We start from the raw sequence: 25,089 nt of genomic DNA, 5'->3' as shown, positions 1-25,089 counted from the left end.
ATGTTCCGAAAAGCAAGTGGCGGCAGAGAGAGCAAAGGTTTTGAAGGAAGCAACTTTGCACATGCAGAACTCCTTTGGCGCACTACAGACTAATCTAAATGACCATATAGACTTGGACTCAGCTAGCTCCGACTCGACGATACTGGAGGTGCTGAGGGGCCCGAAGGTCACACCCAGATCTGCAGATGCATTATGACTGTTAGAGGAGAGAGTGGTGGTACTACCTCATTCCTCATTGAGCTCCGTGGAAGTATAGCGGAGCTCTGGAACCAAAGAGCTGGACAGAACAAGAAAGACACTGCCTTTACACATAAGTATTAGTTGGATAGCCTTCTCTTTCTATATACTAGTAACTTACAATATTGAGCTCATTGTGATAGAGAGGCCAGCACTCCGGGAGCGCCGACATATGTATTCTTTTTTGTTTCAAGGTTGGGGGCCAAATATCAATATGACTTATGACATATGGTTTTTCACTGTTAGAAGTGTGTTGAGTATTCTGCTGTTACAGACAGCAGTTAGAACAATGCAAGTTCAGCATAGTTGTTGGGGATTAGTTGGGGTGGGTAGCGGGTGGGAATGTACTCATGTTCACTAGGTCTCTCTAAATTGCAAAGTATTTTGCTACAGCTGTTAGTCTATAATAAATATCAGAAATGGAACAGAATAATCTGGGGCGGAACTGAAATCCGGATCATAATACATACACAAATACTCTACAACAAAACATGGCTCAGATTGCAATCCACGCTATGCATGAATACAACATAATCACGTGGAACGTGCGGGGTATGGCAGCACAGGGCAAGATACACCAAATTCACACCTGCCTCAGGCGCCAGGGGATACATATTGCCATCCTACAAGAGACACACCTATTGGAGGCCGATTTGAGAGCAGTAGGGGGGCATTGAGGAGGACAGATTTTGGGCACATCATACTCGGCATATGCTAGGGGGGTTGTGGTGTGGATAGCACAGGGGGTACTGTATGTCCAACACACACATAGGATAGATTACAGGGGGCAGATATGTGGTAATAGAGGGGCAACTAGATGGTAGACAACTCACGATCATAGGGATCTACCCCCCTAACAACGCGCTGACTGAATTCATACGCACACTGAAACCAGTGAATCCTGAAGCGCCGGCCGTGTGTGTGTGGGGAAGGCAGGGGGGGTAGACTTTAATAGTACACCGGATATGTTACTCGATCGATCTATTCCACCCCGAGAGGGCTGACACGTGGGAGCGTCACTGGTCCACCGTTGGCATGGGCTGGAGACATTAAACTATATGATAGGACACCCTACGCAAAGGGAATACTCTTTCTATTCAGCACCCCACAAGGTACACACCAGGATAGATTTTATATGGGGGAACCCTGATATATACTCCCTAGTTAAGGACACTGGATACCTGGCCAAAACGCTATCTGATCATTCTCCACTAATGCTGACACTACGATGGGGCAGGAGACGCTCCGAAATCCCCACGTGGCGCTTACAGGTGGATGCCCTCCAGGAACAGGCTTTTAGAGAAGAAATGAACACAACAATAAGACAGTACTGGGAAATAAATAGGGACTCTACAGAAACAAGAGCGATGGAGTGGGATGCTCATAAAGTTGTTGTTCGGGGTTATTGTCTATCGGCCACTTAGGGGGTGCGGCGTACCCTTCATGTTGAGGTCGCCAAACTGGAGAAAGAAATGAGAGCTCTGGAAGTTGCAGTGGCACAAAACAGGGCACCATACACAGAACTAAGAGACGTGCGCATAAAATATGACGAGGCGGATTTACTGCTCCGCCGTCACGATTACAACTACCACTTGATGCGCTTACGAACAGAAGGAGATAGATCGGGGAGACTGTTGGCGTGGCTCCTTCGTGAGGACCGCCACCAAGCTCCTATAGGGCCTGGAACTATGGCCACCAGTCAGGAAGCGATCAACAAAGAGTTCAAGGGCTATTATACGGGCTTATACAGGGGACAGACAGCATGCACTACCCAACAATTGGGGTCTTTTCTCGGAGGGGTGCCCTTAGCACAGTTGTCACAATCAGACAAAGAGACATTGGAGGCTCCTATAAAAATGGAAGAGTTGGAGATGGCCATAGCACAGATGTCCAGAAACAAAGCACCAGGAATAGATGGCCTGCCAATAGAGTACTATACCACTTACTCGAAACACTTGAAACCTCACTTGCTGGTGGTGCTTGAGGAGGTGTGGTCCCGTAGTCTGCTCCCGCCTACACAAAGAGAAGCATTGATAGTGGTCCTTCCTAAGCAAAGCCTTGAACCTTCATACATTAAGTCATATAGACCGCTCTCACTCCTAAACCTAGATTGCAAAATTCTGGGTAAAATTCTGGCAAACAGGCTTGCTCCCATAATACATACCTTAATACACGAAGACCAGAATGGCTTTATCCCAAAACTAAATTCATTTCTAAATATCCGTAGGCTGCTGAGTATCATGGGGGACACTCCGCCGGGGGTATACGATAATGTGGCAATGTCATTAGACATCGAGAAGGCATTTGATACACTAGGCTGGGAATTCCTGTTTGCAACTATGCATGATATGGGATTTGGTCCCAGCTACATACGCTGGGTGCAGACATTATATGCTGAACCCAGGGTGAAAACAGGAGGCATTGTATCTGACAGCTTCCCCATTAGCAGGGGTGTCCACTTTCTCCCTTATTGTTCGCCATTGCGATGGAACCATTGGCGTCTAAGCTGCGAGCGGTCGGGGAGCAATAAGGGGTGCTCAAGACTGGAATTCGCGCCAATATTTTGTTACATGCGGACGATGCATTGATATCCGTGAGAAGGGGGTACGAAACAGTGCTTTCGGTGATCTCCCTGCTAGATGAGTATGGGAGAATATCGGGATTGGTGGTGAACTGGGATAAATCCTGTGTGTTCCCACTGGCTGATTGGCCATTGGAGAAGAGTCAGACCGCTCCAACGGGACGCCTGAGGTGGTCAAATACCTAGGAGTTAAAATTTATCATAAGCCTGGAGATTTGAGGGATGGCAACCTGGGGCGCGTGCTGAACTCCATGAAGGGATCCCTGCGCTTCTGGTGTTCACTGCCACTGTCGCCGCTAGGCAGAGTGGCGGTGGCGAACGTGTTATTACTCCCTCGCCTCCTCTATTTTGCGGCATTGCCGGTCGCAGTGCCTTAAAGCTTTTTCCGCTAATTAAATACAGTACTACTTGGACTTTTATGGGGAAGGGGCAGGACCAAAGTGGCACTTGCCACCCTGCATCGTCCATTAAGTGAGGGTGGACTTGGCGCCCCCAACTTTGACCTTTACTTTGCTTCCGCGCCATTGCAATGGATACTAAACTGGATACACAGACCAGAATCTGCATGGATCAATGCACAGCTGCACGGTGTACCGCTGATTACATGGCTGTCAAATAATTTAGCGAAAGGTGCCTCCGGTAATCCATTAATGATAGCTGCACATGAATGCTGGAAACAGTATATACAAAAGGGCCGCATGGGGTCCTCATACTCTCCCCTTACTCCCCTAGGGCAAATCCCGGGAAGGGGTAATATGTCTGGAATGTACTCTACTGCTGCTTGGGCAGAGGCGGGGATATTAACAGTAGGAGATTGCTTTGAGGAAGGCGTATTAATGTCATTTGAATCCATAAAAGACCTTACGTCAGTGGGACCAGGGCAGTTTATAGCATATTATTCTATATGCCACTTAATTAAGAAGGCGTGGTCGTCAGGCGACCGGGAACCAACTATCTCCCCCGCACTACACCATATGTTGCTATATGACAATCAAACTAAAGTCATAACAAATCTCTATAAAGTTTTAAATAGATTCCCCGAAACTGGATTGGAGAATGTAAGGGGTCGATGGAACGCGGTTCTACCAAACCAGCTATCACCTGAGGATTGGTCGCAGGCCCTATATCACACTCGAAGGGTGATCAGTATAGGGAAAGGTACAGAAGAAATGGTGACGCGAAGGGTTAATTAGCTTGAGCAGTGTAGATGAGCGTGATGACTGCTGAAATCACCGAACAATGTGGAAAAGTTCATGATATTATTTTCAAGCTTGTTTGTGTAGAAGGCTCCATCTCAACCTTGAGAACGAGAGTACAGGGAGAAGATGGAATGAAAACAAAGGCTGGGGAAGGGCAGAGCAGCCAAGTACTGATAACATAGCTAGAAAATTCCAGAAAGAGATAGAATCCAAGCTTCGAGTTATTTAAGCACTGAAGTGAGGGTGAGGGATTTGAAGCTCGCAGATGGGGTTGTGAAAGCTGCCATGGCCCAGCGCTGCCTCCCTGTTTTGCTGTTCAGAGACCGTGATGCTTGAGGGGGAGAGAGGTCCAAGCAGGCAGTAGAGGGCTTCCCAGCATTTCATGGACTAAGTTAAGTTCCACACAGGGATGAAAGGCCTTTGTTTCTCAGCTCTATTATTATGATTGATTATTATACTTGCACTGTGTTTATAATCTGAAGTATTCAGCTCGTTTATATTTTGCTTTCTAAACATCGTAGTGTGAGCCTGCTACAGTAATTGAAACATACATTTTGGAATGCAGTTAGGCAAAGCTAATCTGAAGAATTCAGCTCGTTTATATTTTGCTTTCTGGACATCGTAGTGTGAGCCTGCTGCAGTAAATGAAACATGCATTTTGGTGTGCAGTAAATCAAAGCTTATCTGAAGTATTCAACTTGTTTATATTTTACTTCCTGAACATCGTAGTGTAACATATTTTGGTATACAGTTATTCCAAACTTAGATTTGTCAATGAACTCTTTGCTCATATGTATACACAGATGCTCTTTGTAGTGTACTTATATATAAATAGATGCTTTTCATTGCTATTCTTATTCCACTATTGTTAATGTGCTAAATACCTACATTTACCTGAAATTCTAGTAAAGCTAAACTGTATTCATAATTGGCGTGTGGTCCTTCATGGAGCGTCCTTATTGACTTATACCGAACAGGTGTCAACCAGTCACCTGGATAAGACAAAGGGTGTCAAGAAACCCCAGGTTCCAGTACACCCAATTCAATTATACACACCAGACGTACCTCTCACCTGCTCGGCTGAGGCGCATGTTCCCTGGGTCTGACCCTCTCTGCGGTTCCCCGTCAGCCAATTTCGATCACATGGTTTGGGAGTGTGGTCCCCTGGAGGTGGTGTGGCGGGGAGTAGTGGCTGACATCTCAGAGATAACGGACCATTTATTCCCGCTGGACCCCATATCCTGCTTATTGGGTGTTAGGATAAGGAAAAAAAAAGCATAGATACATCCATAGGTTTGCAGACCTAGCACTCATAATGTACAAAAGATTGATTGCAATGAACTGGAAAGCCCCTAAAACACCAGAATTGAAAGCGTGGCGGGCCTCGACATTGCACTGGGTGCGAACGGAGCATCAAGTACTACGTAGTTTACTAGACAGAGGTCAGACACACACTGGAAGCAATGCTTGGGAAACATTTATCACTAAGTTGGAGGTCAAAAATGACGAGCGTCCACCATGAACCCCGATAATAACATAAGACCGTGGGAGGAGGATATCCCTCTCTGCACACATGGGAAAATAATCACACAGAATACACCCATTGTGAATGCACAAACAGACTGATATTGACCCAGCATACAGCAAGGGTTCGAATGGCAGGGTTATGGGGGAAATGCCGACGGGACATAAACACACTGCGGGATCGTGCACCCACAACACCGGACATAATGGGGAACAGAACAGACCTCATGCGTTCCACAAGGAAGTAACAAACACACAGTCGGAGCACACATTATAGCAGGCAATATTACACAATACACCACCGTAACACTCTAAATGCGGAAAAATGGAAACTGATACCGTCAAAACTGTTGTCCATAGCACCACCTACAATTCCTGATTCAACTGTGTACGAAAGAAGATGAATCTTGAGAGATGTAACTAGACCTAAGTTGTTGTTAATGTATCATGCTATCACAGATCAGATCAATCCTGTCACTGAAATAGTAGAATCTATTGTCATGTATCTGTACAGTGAGTGATAAAAAAAAAAGATGTTTAAAAAAAAAAAAAAAAAATCAGAGTCCAGCACACTTCAACAACCTGGGGAACAGAGGCAAAAATTTAAGGGAGACCACGCCAAGGATGAAAAGTCTAACAAACGTGTTGAGAGGAGCGGTGTGGTGTGAGCCACTTGAGAAACAGATTCAGTAGGTGCAGAGGCAGCAATTTCACATTGTATTCTAATTCTGTAGATTGTCAACATTTATATTTACAGATCACTGCCCCAGATTACATTTCTTACAGGGTGACGTGTAAATTTTTAAGGTGAAAGGAATCCCAAAGTCATCTAACAAATCAACTGTCACAAGGGTCATCAAGAGTCAGTAGGTTTAGCAATGAGCAGGTCATAGGTATAACATCTGATCTAAGTCGGATTACCAACAAGTAGGCTAATGCCTAGTTTTCTAGAAAAGGCTGAAGAATTTGAGTTGCCCATCTCCAAGAGATGTTGCAAGCTTCTAAACAAATCATTATTGATTTTATTCAGAAGTTGTTCTGTCATACGTTCTAGATATTTGCCCTCAAAACCCACGCTATCACCCAAATCACTATAAAGGTTTGCTATCATACAAAATACAACTTCTTTAAGATGGTTTAACTTTTTGTGGAGGGTTCTTTTGTGATCCGACAAGCCCAGTCCTTATTTCAGTGCCTTCAATGGTTTTGTTGAATCATGTATTATTTGACTGATATATTATAGATGACTGTATCCAAAAGTGTGGATCGCGACCCACTAGTGGGATGCCTGCCAACTTTTGGTGGGTCGACAAAGTCAAAGCAATAAACATAGATGCCTTTGAGTTCTGTAATTCTTTTGACATATCTGCTGCGCTTCGATGCTTGAGGTCAAATGTCAGGCTATGTCTCATGCTGCTTATTTTTTTTAGATTAATACTGGTGTTTACAAACTACTCTCACTCTGCAGTCAGAGAAAGAAAAGTAAAATGAATTATGTGACAATCGCTCTGGGGTACAAAAAGTGTAAAAGATGTTAAGTAGCAGCTAATGAAGTCATTAAGGCGTTTCCTCTTCATGCATATCAGTAGCAACACTTCCAGCCTTGTTCAGACTTGGTCTTGCCTGGTGCTGTTGGGGGGTGGGGCGGAGTCATCAGCAAAGTTTCCACACTCTGATCACACATTCTCATCTGCACTGGTATGTAGACATTCCTTAGTTGATAAGAAAAAGTGGCCTGTACTGGTGACAGGGCTGGGAAATTAGGTAATATGCAATTTCAAATCTTTAGGCTTCTGCAGACTTGGCGATGCATTACCGCAGCCTTATAAGCCTGTGACCAGCTTTTCTATCACTGTAGTCCCACCAGAGAGACTGGTTTGAACTGGCTCAGGTGGAATGAACAATGGGGGTTGGGAGGGACTCTCTCAAACAGGGAAACTACACTAAACGTCAAAGAGCTGGTGTGCTACCTCCCTCCGCTCACACAAAGAAACTCTTTTGGGTTCAGGAGACAGAGGGATGAGATTTTTGAACATGCAAGCTCCCACATCCAAAATGGACCCCGAGCAGCCTCAAAAGTAGCAGAAGACCATACTGAGCCCAACACTGACGTCACCATTCACTAAGCCAGGCACACTCATCAACCCAGACACATACATATATGTACATGTTCTTCATACATGTGCCATACATAAAGAAGGCAAGGGAACCCAGCTGGGGGAAGATTGTACAAACTTAAAAAGGAGGAACCTGAATAGACTGTCCCTCTATAGAAATACTCGAACACAGGCCTGTCATGTCGACTATAGGTACTGCTGGCAACACAGTCAGTCTCTCCTACCAAGGTAGTGGAAATATTAACCACCATCAACCAAAGGGTGCACTTAACTTGCATCCTCAACACCAGATCTTAGTTCTGATATCTTATAAACTTTAAGTTGGAGTCTCCTCAATGGACACACAAGATATTTGGGCTCACTCTAGGAAACAGGCATGGGGTTCTCCAGAATTGTGGGAGTACAGTGTAATACAGTCATGCATAGGAAATTCTTCCAAAAATCAGGTCCCAGGATGACTGAAGCATTTAGATTTAGGAATTACAATAAAACCACATAGTGACAGGCTAGCTTAAACAAGCACACTTTTGACATAGCAAGGAAGCTTATGTCATATGTATACATAAACTACATTAAATTATGGTCCTATATTTTTCTTACCATACAAGAAGCCATCACGGGGAAGCTATATATTAAGGCTGGCTTTATTTAACTAGTACATGGAAGTTCTACTTAGTGTAAGTACAGTTTCTCTAAATAAACTGCATGTGGTTAGAAATATTTAGGCGTGAGAGCTGCAACATGTTTTGCACTAAGATGCAACAAACTGCTCTTTTTGTATGTTGAACAAAAAAGATCCCTGTTAAAAACAAGAGGGATTCAATTTAGGAATATCTAACTGTAATCAATCAAAAGATGTTGCATGGAGGTTCAAGATCACAAGAATTCAAACACAATTAGCCCACAACATGCTGTCCAGCTTTTCCATTGTATTTGGCATTCTAAGGCAGTATTTCTTGCATAGAAAAATAATGAAATGTTGGCCTATGTAGCATTATGCCTTGTGTTGCAAAAGATGTGCAATTCTTGTTTGATCTGTCCATTTATGGGTAAAGCACAGAGCCGTTTGTGCGGTAAAACTAGAACTTTAAATATATTTCTATTTTTGTTTCCTAGTTAAAGATATGGGGAGTTAAGCCTCCTGCTTTGCATAACATGCTTCTGTCTGTTGAGTAGATTTTGACAGTTATTTGTTGTAATGTACTTCTGCATTTTAATATATGTGAATCATTTGAATCCAGAAATAGACACTTGCGTATCAAATCAGGATGAACAACATAATACCTCGGAGTGTTTTTTTATTTTTATTACTAATAATGTTTTACCCACAGGTTATTTTCAGATTTCTTTTAGATTTACACATGGAAGGTTGCTGAAAAAGCCTACTGCTTTCTGCAGTCATTCACTTGATATTACTGGAGGCTGCATTTGTTTACTTACCAACTCCAGTCCTTGAGCAGTATCTCGGGAGACAGAGGAGGCTGTATCCACCAGCAGTTTCACCAGAGTCTGTACAGCGTCTTGGGAGAGGACCAGGACATTGTTCACTTTGCTGTGAAAACAATATCCACAAAAGATAAAGTGCAATCAGGACTTATTGGATGAAAGACAGACCGAAAGCTGATTTATTGTTTGAACCTACGTTTAGATTGCATTGTAGGCAAGTATTTCTGAGTTGGAAATGCATGCTAAAACTTTATGTGAAAACCTTGAAGATTCAATGTCTACATCAAATTCAGACTTTAAAATTCTTTGGATTGCTTTCGAAGGTGTACACAAAGCTTTAAGACATGTTGCCCTCTCTTCAAAAATCATACTCCGTGGAACAACACAAAGTGGAGACAATGAACCATAACAATAAAGGAAGAGTTCTGCAGACCGGACAAGCGCCTGTGACATGTTTAAGCCTTAATTACAAATTGCTTGCCCAAATGTAGTTTGAAATAAACTTGAAAAGTGGGACACTAAGCCTGACAAACTATTACTCATAAAGTAAGGAAGGGTATTATTGTTGTTGACCAGTATGCTACAGGAAAATAATGTTTGTTTGTATCTTTAGCTAGATGCACCCTCCAAGTGCATAAAAACAGACACAGTGGAGGAGGAATAATTAATGACTGTGACAAAAGCGGGATTAATTAGGGGGAAAGTTTGAGAGAAAGCGGGCATGTCAATCATGTCCATGTTCGGACTTTCGAATGCTAATGGCACATAGAATTATTTAATTAGAATGTGCACCAGCATATACTGGACATGGTGGAATAGACACTAAGGGGGCTGGAAAGGGCTTCACTGACATACCAATGGCAGACTGTACAATATACAGTATGGCTCAGTATGGTAGCCTGCTGCATGTGAGGCCGCTCGGGGTCCATTTATGATGTGGGAGCTTGCATGTGCAAAAATCTCATCCCTCCGTCCCCCCCCAACCCAAAACAGTTTGTTTCTCTGGATGGAGCGAGGAAGCGCACTAGCTCTTTGAAGTTGACGGTAGTTTCCATGATTCAGAGTCCCTCACAACCGCTATTGCGCATTCCCCCTGAGTCAGTTAAAAGTCAGTTACATTACATATTTCATCAGCTTCTAGTGGCTATCAGATTTACAAGAATCTCAAGAACAGACTGTAGGTGTGTTAAGTTTAGGCAGTCGCCTCTAAAGCACAGCTTCTGGTGGGCATTTGTAGCAGGACAAGAGTAAGTATGTTTTGGTGGAGCTCCTCTGAACCCTAACACAAACTCGTGGCCTCAGTGCCTCTGAGGAGAATTTCGCAATTTAAGGGCGTTCCTGTGACACCCTAGAGCAAGTGGCCCTGTCAAAATGGCTTCTTGTCTGCCTTTCTGTTACCCAACAAGCTGGGTGCTGTGGTGACTGCCTTCCTGTACGTTGAGTGATGTATATGGCACTTCTACAATTGTGCCGAGATTCAAAGATCATCAGTTTTGTTTATGTAAATAAACCCTTTCAGACTTTGATTTTTATGCGCACAGATTTTCATCTTCATTAATAAGTGTGCAAGCCTGAAAATGCCCTCCAATGGCCAGACATGTTAACCAGAGCTGGGCTAAACACCACGTGACAAATCCCAGGCTGTATAAGTAAGAAAGAAAATGTCTCTGTGGGACCTTGGGTGGAGAACTGCCTAATGTTTGGCTTGCTGATCACGTCAACAGGTGCTAGCATATTTTAAAATGTTTGGAGGCTTTAGACAGTGTGGAGAAGAGCAAAGGCTGCATAGATCTCAGTACAGATGAGTAGTGGATGAATTAGTGGATTAAAGCGGTATGTTGTTCCGGCCTCCCTGGATCCTCTGCGAGCCTCCAGGGTTCTGACTAGAGGTTTCCGAAGTAAAAGGGTCAATGGGCGAGCGTGACCACACTTTTCATTCCCTCTCAATGATAGCAGAAGGGAAGAGCTATTAGACCTGCCCTTTCCCTTATTACATGCTCTACCACACCTCCTCCATGGAATGAACTACAGAAGAAGGCTCTCTTCCCTGGTTGCGGATGAATGCATTGTACAGAAAATGGGGGTCAATAAATCAAAATCAAATAAACGTCAGAAAAGAGGACTCCAGATTATATTATATACTAAAGATTATGTGGGTCTAGCTGGCAAGATAGCAGCATAGATGTGTTTTTCTGCACATCTCCACGGAGCCCACCCGCTAATCCTGCATAATCCTATGTACAATTTTGACTCTTACTGCAGGAGCTAGGCTATCAAAACAGAGTACTGGGTATTCATCGCAGTTTTCGATTTGTATGGGGGCAAGCGCTGGCTGGGGCTCCCGCTGTAGTGAGCAGCTGCCTAAAACTGCAGCGCCATGAGGAGTTGGCTGCCACAAAGAAGGGAGAGGCGACTGGCAGGGAGTGATTGCTGGGACTGAGGCTCCGTGGCAGGATGTGGCTTTAGGGAACAGATTGAAGGGTCGAGAATAACTACAGGACTCCGTGTAGATGGACACCTGTCCCTGGTGGAGGTGAGGTGCCCCGGTACTAATCTAGGCAACAGCAAGTGTTCCAGCTTTGATTGTTACCAGGAGGGGATAAGGGAGAGGACGCCTGTGTTGCATTGCAAAAAGTGATTTCTTAGCACTTCTGGCGGAGGATCGTTCCTCGAAGATGACCTGGGTAACCGCATCTAGTGCCTGCAGAGGCCAAGGACTGTAGTGCATTTTGGCTCACCTGACTCTTCCCGTACTGATAAGAATTTCTGTGCAGGCCAGGAACCCAAGGAGAGGGTTCTACCAGTGTTCCAAGCGTCATGCTGATTCGAGGGTACTCCCCCTCTTCTATGACATTGGACTTTGCCCTAACAAGCGAGGTGAGTAGCTGCCTCGGGGTGGGACGAGTTAGTTTTGGAGGCCTCTTCCATTGGTGTTGCTCACCATTATGGTGTGTGACAAACACAGAAAAGCAGTCCCAGAATAACACAAATGTACAATATACTACTGCAGTAATAGAGAGGACGAAAACCCACACAGCCATAGGGCATGGGGGTGCAGGCCCAGGGGGAACTAATGACCAAGGATCTAATGCTTGCTATCAAAGATACACAACAGGCCCTGGGGCACAAAGTGGACTCCTTGGCGACAGAAACGATGTTCCTCTGAAAGGATCTTCATAAACTTGCTTATAGGACAATGGCTACAGAGGCTTCAGCATGGGAGCTACACGCTCAAGTGACTGAAATGAGAGTGACGGTGATACTTGAGAAAGCTGAGCATTGACTGAAATGAGAGTGACAGTGATGCATATGAGAGCTGAGCGTGCAGAAGGAAGGTCCCACAGCATTAGTCTTTGCTTTCTGAGCTCTTTGGAGAGAGTAGAAGGACCATCAATGGACCTCTTTTTGGAGGAGTGGATCCTTACTGTACTGAAACCCAAAGGCCTCTCCAAGTACTTCTCAGTAGAATGTACAAATAGGGTGCTTGCCCCACATCCAAAACATTGAGCAACCCTGAGATAAATCATAGCACAATTCCTTAACTTCCGAGATAGGTATTCTATACTTAAGTGGGCCGATGATCTATATCACATCCTGAGATTTGGGTGCCGTATCTCCATGCGCTACGCAAAGCAGTCATGAGGGGGGATGGGATTCCCCCCCCCACATGGCATGCTGCTGTGATTGTGCCAATATATTAGAAGGGAAACAGAGACTCAACTGCCAATTATAGACCTAAAAGTTTAATTGACATCAGACAAAAGATATTGTCACGGAAAGTCTTGGCGAGGCTCCATCGGAGGATGTCTGAACAGCATATCCTCGAGGACTCTCAGGTTAGGTTCAAGATAGGAGTCAGTACCCGCGATCAATTCCTTCGATTTAAAGTTGTGTGCTGGAAGTATATTATCATCAGGCGGGTCCAGCTCTATGTCGCCTTTATTGATTTAAGGGTGGCATTTGATTTGGTCCCAAGGGAAAAACTGTGGGGGTTTTTAGAATCTTATGGCCTCGCTGACGATCTCCTCCAGATCTTGAGACTTGTACATTCTGATACCTACACAAGGGTGAAGCGGACTTAGGGGTGGGGGGGCATGTTACGGCCCAAATTTCAATAAAGCGAGGAATTAGACAAGGATGCGTATTAGTGCCCACTCTGTTTAGCCTGTACATTACTGGCACGGTGGACTGGCCAGCATAGTGTAAACATGGCGCCCCAAAGCTATCTGGTGTTCCCATGCCAATTTTGATGTTTGCTAACAATACCCTCCTCATCTCAAGAACCCTAATGGGCCTTCAAACAGTTGGATTCTTTTGCAGCAGCAGAGGTTTGAAAATAAATCCTTCTAAATCCAAGTACATGGTGCTGTACCCGTACAAGTCATTTTGGGCAAGACGGCCACTGGGCGAGCTCCTATTGAGCAGGTCAAATATTTTTACTACCTGGGAGTAAGGTTAGCAGACAAGTTGATGTGGGCAATACAAACTGAAAAGAGCAGAATTACTCTCCACCAGAGCGTGTCTACAATCGCTAGGGAATACAAGGGCACTATGGGGGGGTTAAGTGGGAGGGCTATTTCACCAGCCCTTAGTGTCTACAAAGCTTCAACAGTGGTAGCAGCAATATATGGTGCCAAGCTCTGGGGTTACACCAATTGTCATGCCCTAACACTGATTGAAAATAGGTTTATTAGGGTTTTATCAAATCTGCCCACAAGTACCCCCCTTACGCCATTGAGAATTGACATGGCCCTTAAGTATATTGACTGTGTAACTGCCTTAAAACCATTACCATACCGGGTACACCTCTCGACCACTGGGGAACTGGGCTCTTAAAGGGATGCCATAGCAGAACTGATTCGACAAACATCTCGGTACACCCTGGCTCAGACACATCAAGAACCTGTCCCATTCATGTAGGATAGGAATTCCAGAGGGCAAAACTTGGTGCTGCCAGTTGGAATATTAATGTATGATTTTATTATGCAGCTTTAAATACTGGGGTGAATGGAGCAAGATGGTGCCTGTTCGGTGTTCCTTTTTCTTTTGGTCTGCCGGACCCCGGTGCTCAAGTTGATCAATTGCGGGTTTGTCCTGCATGGTACAGAACATGTCTGATTATTTGGTTTTGTTTGATGGTGGGCGGAGTCAATATTTGGACAGTAAGGACAGAGTTTGCATATCATAGTTCCATGTTGGGGTCCTCAGGTGGTTGGGTTTGAGCTTCTTTATTGTTTTATCTGGTGTTTTTATCCTCCTCTATTGTGCAGCGCTTGCATGGGGTCCCACGGCACTCAGTGCGCCCCTGAGGTGACAAATTGGCTTTCCATTGCATTACTCCCTCACTGTTGTGTCGGTTGGAGATGGAGAGACTGGACGTGACACACCATAATGGCCCAGGAAACTATAATGCTCACATGGAATATCTGGGGTTTAAAGAACTATACTAAATACCAAACTGTCTCTGCCTACATTAGGACAAAGTGGCAAATGTTGTGCTTCTTCCGGAGATGCATTTAACATTGCAAGAACACAGTAAATTGGCTGTAAAATGGAGGGGACAGTTTTTTTTGCAGTCTACTTTTCTTATGCTAGGGGGCTATCTATCTGGGCGGACAGGCAGTTGTCCTTTGTGGCATGGAATAGGGTTGTGGAATACCTATAGCCGAACTCCCAGGACATATTGTTTGAGGTCAAGGGCAAGAAAATTTCATGTTTATTCTGCCCTTGGGACAAGTATGCCCAACCCCCTGCAGCACAAACCCTTTGGCTGCCAGTTTACAGTCCCACATAATGGATCAGGGAAGGGCATTGGCTGCTATTAAGGTAACCATGTGTAAATGCTGTTTGAACTTGTATTTATGGCTCATTAATGCAAATCCTTTATTATTAGGAAATGTAAGGAAAGGTAAGCTCGGACTGCACAACTGACAGAGACGCATACACACATTTGCAAAGGTTTCAATTTATGAGGTTATGAATAAGGATCCCAGAATGCTCTCTGATTAGATGCAAATATTAGCAGAAGCTTGAAAGAAAGATTTATGAGTCTTTGCTTTTAAATTAAATGTTCACAACAAATGCAACCAGGGTAAAACATTTTGCCCACCTACTGTGAAAGTGTAGGTAACATTTCTTTTAAGCATCTACTAAACTGTGTTGATACATGCTGGTATTCCCAAAAATATTTATAATGGTAAACCAGTGGGGGGAGAGAGAGAAAGGAAAGTTAATAAAATCAAAAGATCTTGGTTAACTCAAGACCTAATTTTGGTCCCAATTCTTAAGTCATGATATATGTCCTTGCAATACTGCAGATTTGCAGATTTCATGAATTCACAATCATTTATAGAAGTAAGCCAGGAAATCATACTCTTAGAAAATATTTCCAAACTTAATTTTAGCACGAACAAATATGCATGTGTAGATTTGCTCATGTGAAAATCCGTTGAGCGAATACACGTTCACTTTCCCTCAAATCGCTTTCTTCCCAACCGTGGAAGACCTTTTATTTCTGCCCTTGCCAGGAGTACATTTCCAACCTTTCTCAGTATGGGAAAAGGTTAGAGAAGAGCTGGTGAAAACCCCCAAAACATGCAAGTTAATATATTTGACCAGACTCCAAAGCGCATTCCAACCCTGAAACTAATGTTTAATGCTACCTCCAGCCCCAGCAGGTAAAACTGTGGAAAGGTAACAAACTGCAGGAAATGCTAGAATGCAAACCTTACTACAGTATGAGCAGTGGCAATGTAAAAAAGGCTGTTATCAGACCTCTTATATAATGAGATTGCTGCCATAATTTATCCCTGTACTGCGTGGCACCAAGGGGACAAGTGGATTTTATTAAAAAACAAGTAGATTTATGCAGCAAACTGTCCCATGCACAAGTATATGTTTTATTAAATTCCACACCCCTGGTGGTAGGTACTTAGATGCCCGAAGGGTTGATATCTTATGCTGGTGGAGGTCTTGTATGGGGAGCCTGTTTGTTTTCTTAATGTTTATAGTTCCAACACTGACAAATCTACCTTTATCCATAATTGCAGGCGCTGATGATGCCACACTTATGGATCCTTATGATCTGGGCAGGTGACTTTAATTGCATGATATCCTCACAACTGGAAAGTCACCCGGCGAGTGTTGCCCCCCCCCAGCTAAAATAACCATGCAACTGACTGATACCATCACACATATGCGACTGGTAGACCCTTGGCGACTCTATAATCGCCTACTCCTACTATTCGCAGCCTCATGGCTTGTATAGCAAATTGGATTATTTATTTTTCAGTCAAGAACGCTTATCTGCCTATGTAGATATGGCATACTTGGGCAGACTCCTCTCTGTCCACTCCCCTGTGATCCTGAAATTCCAGCGTGGGAGTGCCCACCTGGCGAATTGAGGGCACAGGTTCTTTTAGATGCAGAGTTCACTGACTATCTATCTCATACTCTGACAATGTATTTAGAGGAGGACTGGGGCTCAACTACCCATAGGGCTACCAAATGGGAGGCCATGAAGATGGAAGTTCAGAGGAAGCTTCCATAGGCTGCATGGTAGGAGTGGCCGGACAGTTGGACTGGGAAATCCATTTGGGGGAGCACCAGCTGGGGCAATTGTACACCTCTCAAACTCTAATGGGATGAGGGAACCAGGGGTGTGGATGGGAGGGACACAGTTCACAGAGGAGGCACTTCGGAGCTGGCTCCTGTCCCGCTGATGATAGAGGCAGTGGTGTTAATAATCCCTAAGCCTGGTTTGGAACCACTTTGAGGGTTCATACCGCCTGCTATCCATGATCACCACGGACATCAAAATAGTGAGTGAACTGATAGCCTGCCACCTGGCGGAAGTTATGTGAATGCTGGTCAACGAAGACCAAACAGGATTTATCCCACAACGAAGTACAATATTTAATCTTCAGTGGCTGGAGCATGGAGAAAATTCCTTGACCAAGGGTAGGACCCATATTGCTGTGGCCTCACTTGATATTGAAAAAGCTTTCGATACAGTGGTTTGGGATTATGGGGGTCATTCTGACCCCGGCGGGCGGAGGGAGCCGCCCGCCTGGAGGGAACCGCCAGAATACCGCTGCATGGTCAAAAGACCGCCGCGGGTATTCTGGGTTTCCCACTGGGCTGGCGGGCGACCGCCAAAAGGCCGCCCGCCAGCCCAGTGGGAAACACCCCTCCATGAGGATGCCGGCTCCGAATGGAGCCGGCGGAGTGGAGGATGTGCGACGGGTGCAGTGGCACCTGTCGCGTATTTCAGTGTCTGCAAAGCAGACACTGAAATACAAAGTGGGGCCCTCTTACGGGGGCCCCTGCAGTGCCCATGCCATTGGCATGGGCACTGCAGGGGCCCCCAGGGGCCCCACAACACCCCTCACCGCCATCCTGTTCCTGGCGGGCGGAACCGCCAGGAACAGGATGGCGGTGAGGGGGTCGGAATCCCCATGGCGGCGCAGCAAGCTGCGCTGCCATGGCGGATTCCCATGGGCAGCGGAAAGTCGGCGGTACACCGCCGACTTTCCGTTTCTGGCCGCGGCTGTACCGCCGCGGTCAGAATGCCCGGCGGAGCACCGCCAGCCTGTTGGCGGTGCTACCGCCGACCCCAGCCCCGGCGGTCAGAATGACCCCCTATATGTTTGAGGCCCTCAGGAAGGTGAACTTCTGACCAGGTGCTATTGGATGGCTTAAATTATTGTACACTCGCCCTGAAGCCAAGGTCCATACAGGAGGGTTGGTGTTTCTTAACTGGGAACCTGAATGGGGCATATGACAGAGTTGCCCACTGTCACTTCTCTTGTTCGCCATAGCCAGAGCCATTGAACCATTAGCAAACACACTGCCTAGAGAGATGAACAACTTGGTTGGCTCGGTGACATGGCGTCTATGTATGAGGAGGATACTTTTGTGTATATTTGAGATTTAGATCATTTGTACCACGTGTATTACAAACCTGGAGGACTTCCGGCGGGTATCGTGATTGACTACTAACTGGAACAAATCCAGAGTGTTCCCCATGGGTGCCCTTGTTAGACGTGCAGGAGAGAGAGCTATCTGACTTTAGGAATGCTGTGGCTAACTAAATCATTGAAGTATTTAAGGATACATGTGACTCATAACTCATCTAAAGACCTTGTACTAAATATTAGAAGCCTCTTGGAAGGCCTAGAGAAGACTGTCCCATTCTAGAGCAAGCTGCATTGTCCCTTGCGGGCACGGTACCCGTTTTTAAAATGATTCTCCTCCCTGGATGCCTGTATGTGTTAAAGGGCACGATGAGTTTGCTCCAAAATCGGTGTTTGAAAGGTTAGATACTTTGAATTCTGAATTCCTCTGAGAAGGCACACGCCCCAGGATAAAACTGGTCACGCTAAAATTGCCCTATGAGAAGGGGTGCATGGCACCCCCGACTTTGAATATTATTACATGGCGTCACAACTGCAGCACCTCCCGCTGCTGCAAATTAACACACCCAACTGGGAGAGGATGCTTCTTGAGGGCTGTTACCTCCTGGGGGACTTCAAAAGGGTACATCTGCTAGCCCTGATGTCCCAGGTATGGGAACGCTTCAGTAAACTTGTGGTAAAGGAGGACCCATTTAGTTTCAGATAGGATTTGTGTGAAACAGAGGACTAAACAAATAAATGCCTCTCTCCAACCTATGTCTGATGTGCTAGAGTGCCAGTCAGGTCATCATTGTGGTCTCAACATGTTAAAGACACTGGGAGTGTTTTCCTAGCTCAACCCATTGGAATGAAATGATAAAGCTTCTTTGCATGGCACTGTAGAACTTGCGATGCAAAACCGCCAGGACCCATCCCCTCTCAGACGACCTGCTCGCCGCAAAAAGGAAAGTTGATCGTCCGACGAGGAGGGGGGGGTGGGGGGTGGGTGGTGGAGGAGGCGGTCAGGTGTAGGGGACAGGTCGGGTGTCTGTGCGTGTGGGTGCATGGTATGCGGAGGGGTTGGTGAATGCATACGTCTTTGCGATTGAATGTGAATGTTTGTGTGCGTGTATGTGCGCGTGAATCGGAGTGTGTGTCTGCACGTATGCGAGTGAGTGGGGGTGTCTGTGTGAATGTATGCATATGCTGAGGGGTGTGTATGTGAATGCATGCGTGCATGTAGGGGTGGGGGATGTTTGCAAATGTGTGGACGGGGTGTCTGAATGTATGTGGACGTGTGGGGGTGTGTGTGCCGAATGGGGATTTCTGTCGCCGGGTGCGTTACCGCTAGGGTTTTCATGGCAGGGTGGCTGCCACGGAAATCCTGACGGCCCAGAGCTCTGTAATCCGGCCAGTAGGCTGAGGCCTGCCACTGGGTTGGAGGTGCTCACTGCCTACCACGTAGGTGAAAGCGCACCTGTGGGCCAGGCGGCATTGCAGAGGTTTGGCTTCTGCCAAACCCCACAACTTGTGATGTGGCGGTCTTTACCGTTGGGTACGCGGCGGTAAGACCGTCACGGCCAGGCTGGCAGTCTGATGACTGCAAGCCTCGTAATGAGGGCTTTAATCCTAAAGCGAGTGTAGGAAACTGACCAGTTATTAATGCTTTAATAACAACACGAACATTTTAGTGTCCAAAGTAAGCATTTGTAACACCGTTACTGCACCTGTCAAAAAGTTTGTGAAGAAACTTAACATTTTGTGCAACACCTAAATGCTATCAATGCTATTTTATAGGTTTTCCCATTTTGACAAACACGCTACTACTCTGCAAGTATATCGGGGACTGCCTCCTGGTTCACAGTTGTTAACTTATGTTCTGGGTTCTTCTCTATTCCTGTGCATCCAAATAACCAATTTTGTTTCGCCTTCATTTTCTGAGGGTCCCAACTAACATGATCCAGGCTCCCCGCTCCCCTGAGGTATACAGAGTCACCACCTAACTTTTCACAAGCACTTATAGAAGGCCATGCTGGCCTTTCCTAGACGGTCCACACTTGTTTAGTATGTTGATGATGCACTGGCTTCTCCCAGTTCATTGGACCAATTCAGGGTTCAGTTCCTATATTTGTTCCCTGAATTAGCTAAGAAGGAGCACAAGGCATCTAAAGACCGATCTTGAAAATGGTGCAAAGGAAGAGTCACTTGTATACATTTAATGTGAGTGTCCTAACCTCCACATCAACTGGACGGATATTCTTGATGCCAATGTCCAAAGAAGTACTCCTAGGTTCCTAGACTACACCTTGTTGGGCCTCCCAAAAAGACAGTTCCCCACTATATTCACCTAAAGAGAAACAATGTCATTGACTTTATGCACAGCCAGACAAGAAATAACCACGCTCTGCAGTTAAGCCAAGAATCCTGATAAGAACGACTGGAACTTTTACCTCTGGGAACTCCTTATAGTAGAAAAGTCACCATGACATGAGAGCATGGGGAGGGGAACTTTGAAACTAATGGGACATCTTGTCCTATTCATCATCAGATGACACAGAACTCACTTGTCTCAATTATTTCTGAGGTTTACAGACTGTGCCACTAGAATTGTAACAAGTACCCAGAATGGCAGATGGGGATGGCGGTTGGGGGGTGGGGGCGTTGTAAATCATTCAAACTTTAGTCTTTAGTAAATGTTACGCTTAATGTAACTCAAACAGAAGTGTGCACCTTTCACATTTACCATATTTTTTTGCAAATGGTTGTTACGTTACGTGTTCCATACATTGGCGAACTCTTGTTTTAGACAGTGCATAAGTACATTAAAACTTCAGTATACCAGATCGGTGTGTAACATGCAATGAAAGAGAGAAAAGACCAGGTTCTGTGGCACATGTAAAGTCATAGAAAGGTGCTCTACTTCACTGTAGCCCAAATAATTTGAGAAGCCACCAAGAAATGTACTCTCCACCCTCACTACTTGGCTACGATGCGGTGGAACAGACTACACAGAGACTAGAATTTGTTCAAGGCAGGGAACTATCAATTGGTTGGCCATTCTACTAGATCCCTATGCTGTATAACTGAGTCTTTGGGTTAAAACAAGTGCCCTTGACACCTCATCAGATGCATCAACTAAGTCACAATGATATGCTGGTGGTAATACAGTAAACTAGGGGGGATTAAAAAGACTTTCACTGGGAGACATGAGGCAGAAAACAGAAGTGATCATAAATCTCCATCTTCTTGATCTGACATAGCAAGGAAATAAATGCCAGATGGAATGACTGAACCTACAAAAAAACTGGTTAAATTCAGTTGATATAACATGCATCTGTTGGGAAGGTACAGTAAATCTTGTAACATTTAACCACTACCATAATAAAGAGCATAAAAGTTTGTAGAAATTCCTCAATGCTTTACCAAATAACTGGGAAAAGTAATATGGCGAGATGCAATCATTTCAAGTTGTGAAGCGAAACAGGGCGTTTTAGATCAAACCTGAACTAGTCTGAAAATAAAATCAGACAATGTCCTTATGTGAACATGCTGAATGACCATAGCATGCTACAAATCTCAATGGAGGCATACATATATATGTGGATGTTTGCATATACTATACTATGGAGAGAATAAAAGTAGTATATTGAAATTAGGCAGTGTTGTGCTGTGTATTCTCAAGGTTGGATGTCAGGAATAAGTAACAAAGCCCTCAATTCTTCTTGGAATATGAATGCAACTTTTTTCTAATATTTATTAATTGGTGATATATTGAACAAAGTGTGCTTAACTTTATGTATTAGTCCCTGTATAACTCACCAAGCAGTACAGATACATTCACAAACAGAAAGTAATGACCCAGTTAGTATCACCTATGAATCTACTAATTTAAAAACAACTTACCTGCAAATGATGTAATGAAGACACCAGGCAAACTCTACAGCTGCTCCCAATCCCAGCTCTAAATTAGGCTGGATTAAGCGCAGGACATGCTGGAGAAGGCCGGACTCCAGAACTAACCTGCAAAGACCAGAGGAATTATTTGTTCTATTGTGGTATAGACTGCTTAAGACTGTTATAGGAGGTTCATAGTGGCAAGTTATACTCTTTTCTTAGAGGCACCATCAAATGCCCAACAAACAGCCACTTATCCAGCATATCTACTACATAAATTATACAGACTACCTCACAATCTTTAAACCTCCACCACCCCACCTGCCCCCCCACCTATCTTCACCAGTGGAGCCCTGATTTCCAACTGCTTCTTACAATGCACATTGTTTCCCATTAACCTCACATAAATCACTTCCCCACTTATGTCATGCTCTTCGCAAAGGTTTGTTAACACGTGTCAGTTCTTTTGTCCCAATGCTATCTTAAGAGATATTCCGGATTCAGTGCTTAATTTATAAAAATAAAAAAAATAGATAAAAAAAATAAGTTGCTGGGCTGTAGTAGGAGGTCATTGCAGCTTGCACCCCCATTGCCCACCCCAGCGCCGCCAAGCAAGTACCAACCCAACTACTAACAATCACACTCCTACAAGTGTGCCAATTCGGATTATTCCAGACTACCCAACGTTGTAAGAATGGCCTGAGTGTCATGTCTTTTTAAATGTTTAATGTATTTAGCATTAAACACACTCTGGCGGTGTGCTCACATCTAAATTAGGGAAATAGCACCACCATGGTGGTGTGTCGTAAGTGCAGATGTTGAGAATTAAGTACCAATGATGGAACACTGGTTCAAATTAAACACTTTTCTGATTAATAAATAATGTTTGCTTAAAGTCATAAATGTTTTGCAATAAAAATAACTCTGCCTACACTAGCCCCAAATCCATCTTGGTTTTCAAATGTGACTATGTTTTTATTTCTCCCTCTGCACACAGCCAAATGTGCACAAATAAAATACAAAGCTTTTTGATGATGGGTTTCTTTTGCTGAACTCCAGTGGAAGATCTCCATTATAATGTAACTATTCAAGGGCTTTTGTACCTGTTATTCCAAGGAGCCGTTCACTGCATAAGTCAGTCATTGTTTTGTGTGTAACTCGACTTTTACTGTCACATCCAAATACATTATGTCAAAAAGGGACTAGTATTATTCATTTAGGGGATGGTATTAGGTGATGCTACATTACACTCTGTATTGTGATTCACTGAGCCTATATAACATTTTGATCACTTAATGCTGGAAGTGTGATTTTTCATTGTGTATTTTCCTATAAAGAGGGCTCACTGGGGAGATGAGCCAGTTTTAGCCTGACTTGGAGTTACTTTTTCAGACTTGGGAAACTTTTCTTGTTGGGTCAGACGTGCTAGGCAAGTAAATCTCTTGATTTTATGGAAAGACAGGAGGCTAGCTTTATGCATTAATCTTTTAGTCGGTCCTTCTGAGCAGGAACACTTAAAAGCTCCAAGAACACAGAACACAGAATCACATAACGGTGAGAAAGAATCTTCAATCCTATAAATAGTCCTTGCCCTCCATATTCTTCCTCTTTTGTTTGTTGCTTCTGAACAGATAAGTATTATTAGATAAGGAAAAGATTTTGTTTGCTGTTGTGTGCGTTTTGTTTCATATTTATGTATTTTGCGATTATGGGATTACCCAATTTGTGGGTAGTATGCTGTTTTAGTTAAAAAATGATTAATTGTACAACAAAGCAATGTATTTATGTACCAACTACATTTGAAATGTAAGTTTATTTAAGTAGAGGAGTAAGCCTACATATTTTAGTTGATTGATAAAATAATACTTGAAACAACATCTCTATAGATTTAAACAATAAGGTTTCAAATATTGAAATCATTACCTAAGCCAAATTGTGGACGTCTCATGCAGCAGAGAACGTTTTCAGCCAGAGCATACTGACTTCCGGACATTCTAGAACCTAGTATGGGCAGCATAGGCTTCAAAGGCATTGTGATTGCTGGCCGCCATATTTATTAAGAGAAAGCTGCATGTCTGATGATAGACATCAGAGCGCATTATTTTTAAAAGAAAAAAGACCTCTTTAGAAACTAATATACTTGTTTAAGAAGGAATTGGGGTTGCAAGGCAGGTATCCTAGCAACAAAATGCATCAGCAAGCGTTTGTTGCAGGATCGTGAATAGCAACAGTTGGCAAGGCTTAAGAGTTGAGGAAATTAATAAAAAAAGGGCAACATAAATGGAGAGAAAAAAACTAAAAGAATAATCGTAAAACTCTCGGACAATAGTTTGAAACAATGGCAGAGCAGGAGGCTTAGGAAACTAGTCAGAAGAGCATTTAAGAAACATTTTATCACAGGAACTGCACAATACAGCTCAACAGACAGTTAAGAAAGTGCTTAGCAATAAAAAAGAATTAAGTAATATGGATGAGGAAAAATATTTTTTCCACATCAGAAGAGGAAAAAAGAGTAAACAGTGGTTCTGGTGGCAAATGTATACAAAAGAGGAGGTATATGGATGTTACACCTAACAAATAGTGTCTCAAAATTATTTGGTGTCCAATAAGGCACACAGGAGGGGAAAGTTTAATGCCTCAAATGATGATAATCATTTTGATGACGTAGAACAGACAGGTGATGAAGCTAATTTGGATGAGTACATTTTAGACCTAGAGTATAAGCATTGGGTAGATGACACATTTGGTGATGGCGCAATTTCAAGACAAGAAGTAGGTTATGAACCTTTAGGAGAAAATTATTAAATTATAAGTGTTATAAGACACCAAAGGGGTGAAGATTGGTGGCCATTAGACCATGTTGCTGATTATATAAACCACTGGATAAGACAGCCTCCAGAAAAGTAAGAAAGGAATATAATGAGGTCTGAATGTTCACAACCCGGGTCAGATGAGAAGGTGACTATTACACCTAATTTGAATCAAGAGTTGATCACTTGCCTTTTTTAAAATGGGCACAGATCCAAAGAAAGCCTAGGAAACGTAATTGAAGCAAAGCCAAGATAAAGTTCTGTATATCCTGGGACCTTTTGCAAGAACCTTTGATTTAGTAGAAGAGGCTTATCTGGAGGGAAAATATTTGAATATTCACCTATTGAGAAGATGGTGTCAACGTGCAATTTACTTCTTAGGGAATT

The 25,089-nt window shown here is 44.0% G+C and overlaps 1 protein-coding gene across 5 annotated transcripts in view; it reads right to left on the bottom strand.

The window, feature by feature from the left end:
* The window catches only part of TMCO6 (transmembrane and coiled-coil domains 6), a 184,348-nt gene that overhangs the window by 88,449 nt on the left and 70,810 nt on the right, over window positions 1-25,089 (bottom strand). For all 5 annotated transcript variants that reach the window (XR_011194155.1, XM_069199391.1, XM_069199389.1 and 2 more), the window contains exons 8-9: window positions 21,902-22,018; window positions 9,099-9,210 (exon numbers count right to left, since the gene is read on the bottom strand). Coding sequence is in view for 4 of the 5 variants with exons in the window: in XM_069199391.1 (XP_069055492.1) it covers window positions 9,099-9,210; window positions 21,902-22,018 (229 nt within the window). In the remaining variant the exon portion in view is untranslated. The remainder of the gene's footprint in view (window positions 1-9,098; window positions 9,211-21,901; window positions 22,019-25,089) is intronic.

This window comes from Pleurodeles waltl, chromosome 7 (assembly GCF_031143425.1).
Source record: "Pleurodeles waltl isolate 20211129_DDA chromosome 7, aPleWal1.hap1.20221129, whole genome shotgun sequence".
NCBI lineage: Eukaryota > Metazoa > Chordata > Amphibia > Caudata > Salamandridae > Pleurodeles > Pleurodeles waltl.
This window is presented reverse-complemented; position numbering and strand designations above follow the sequence as displayed.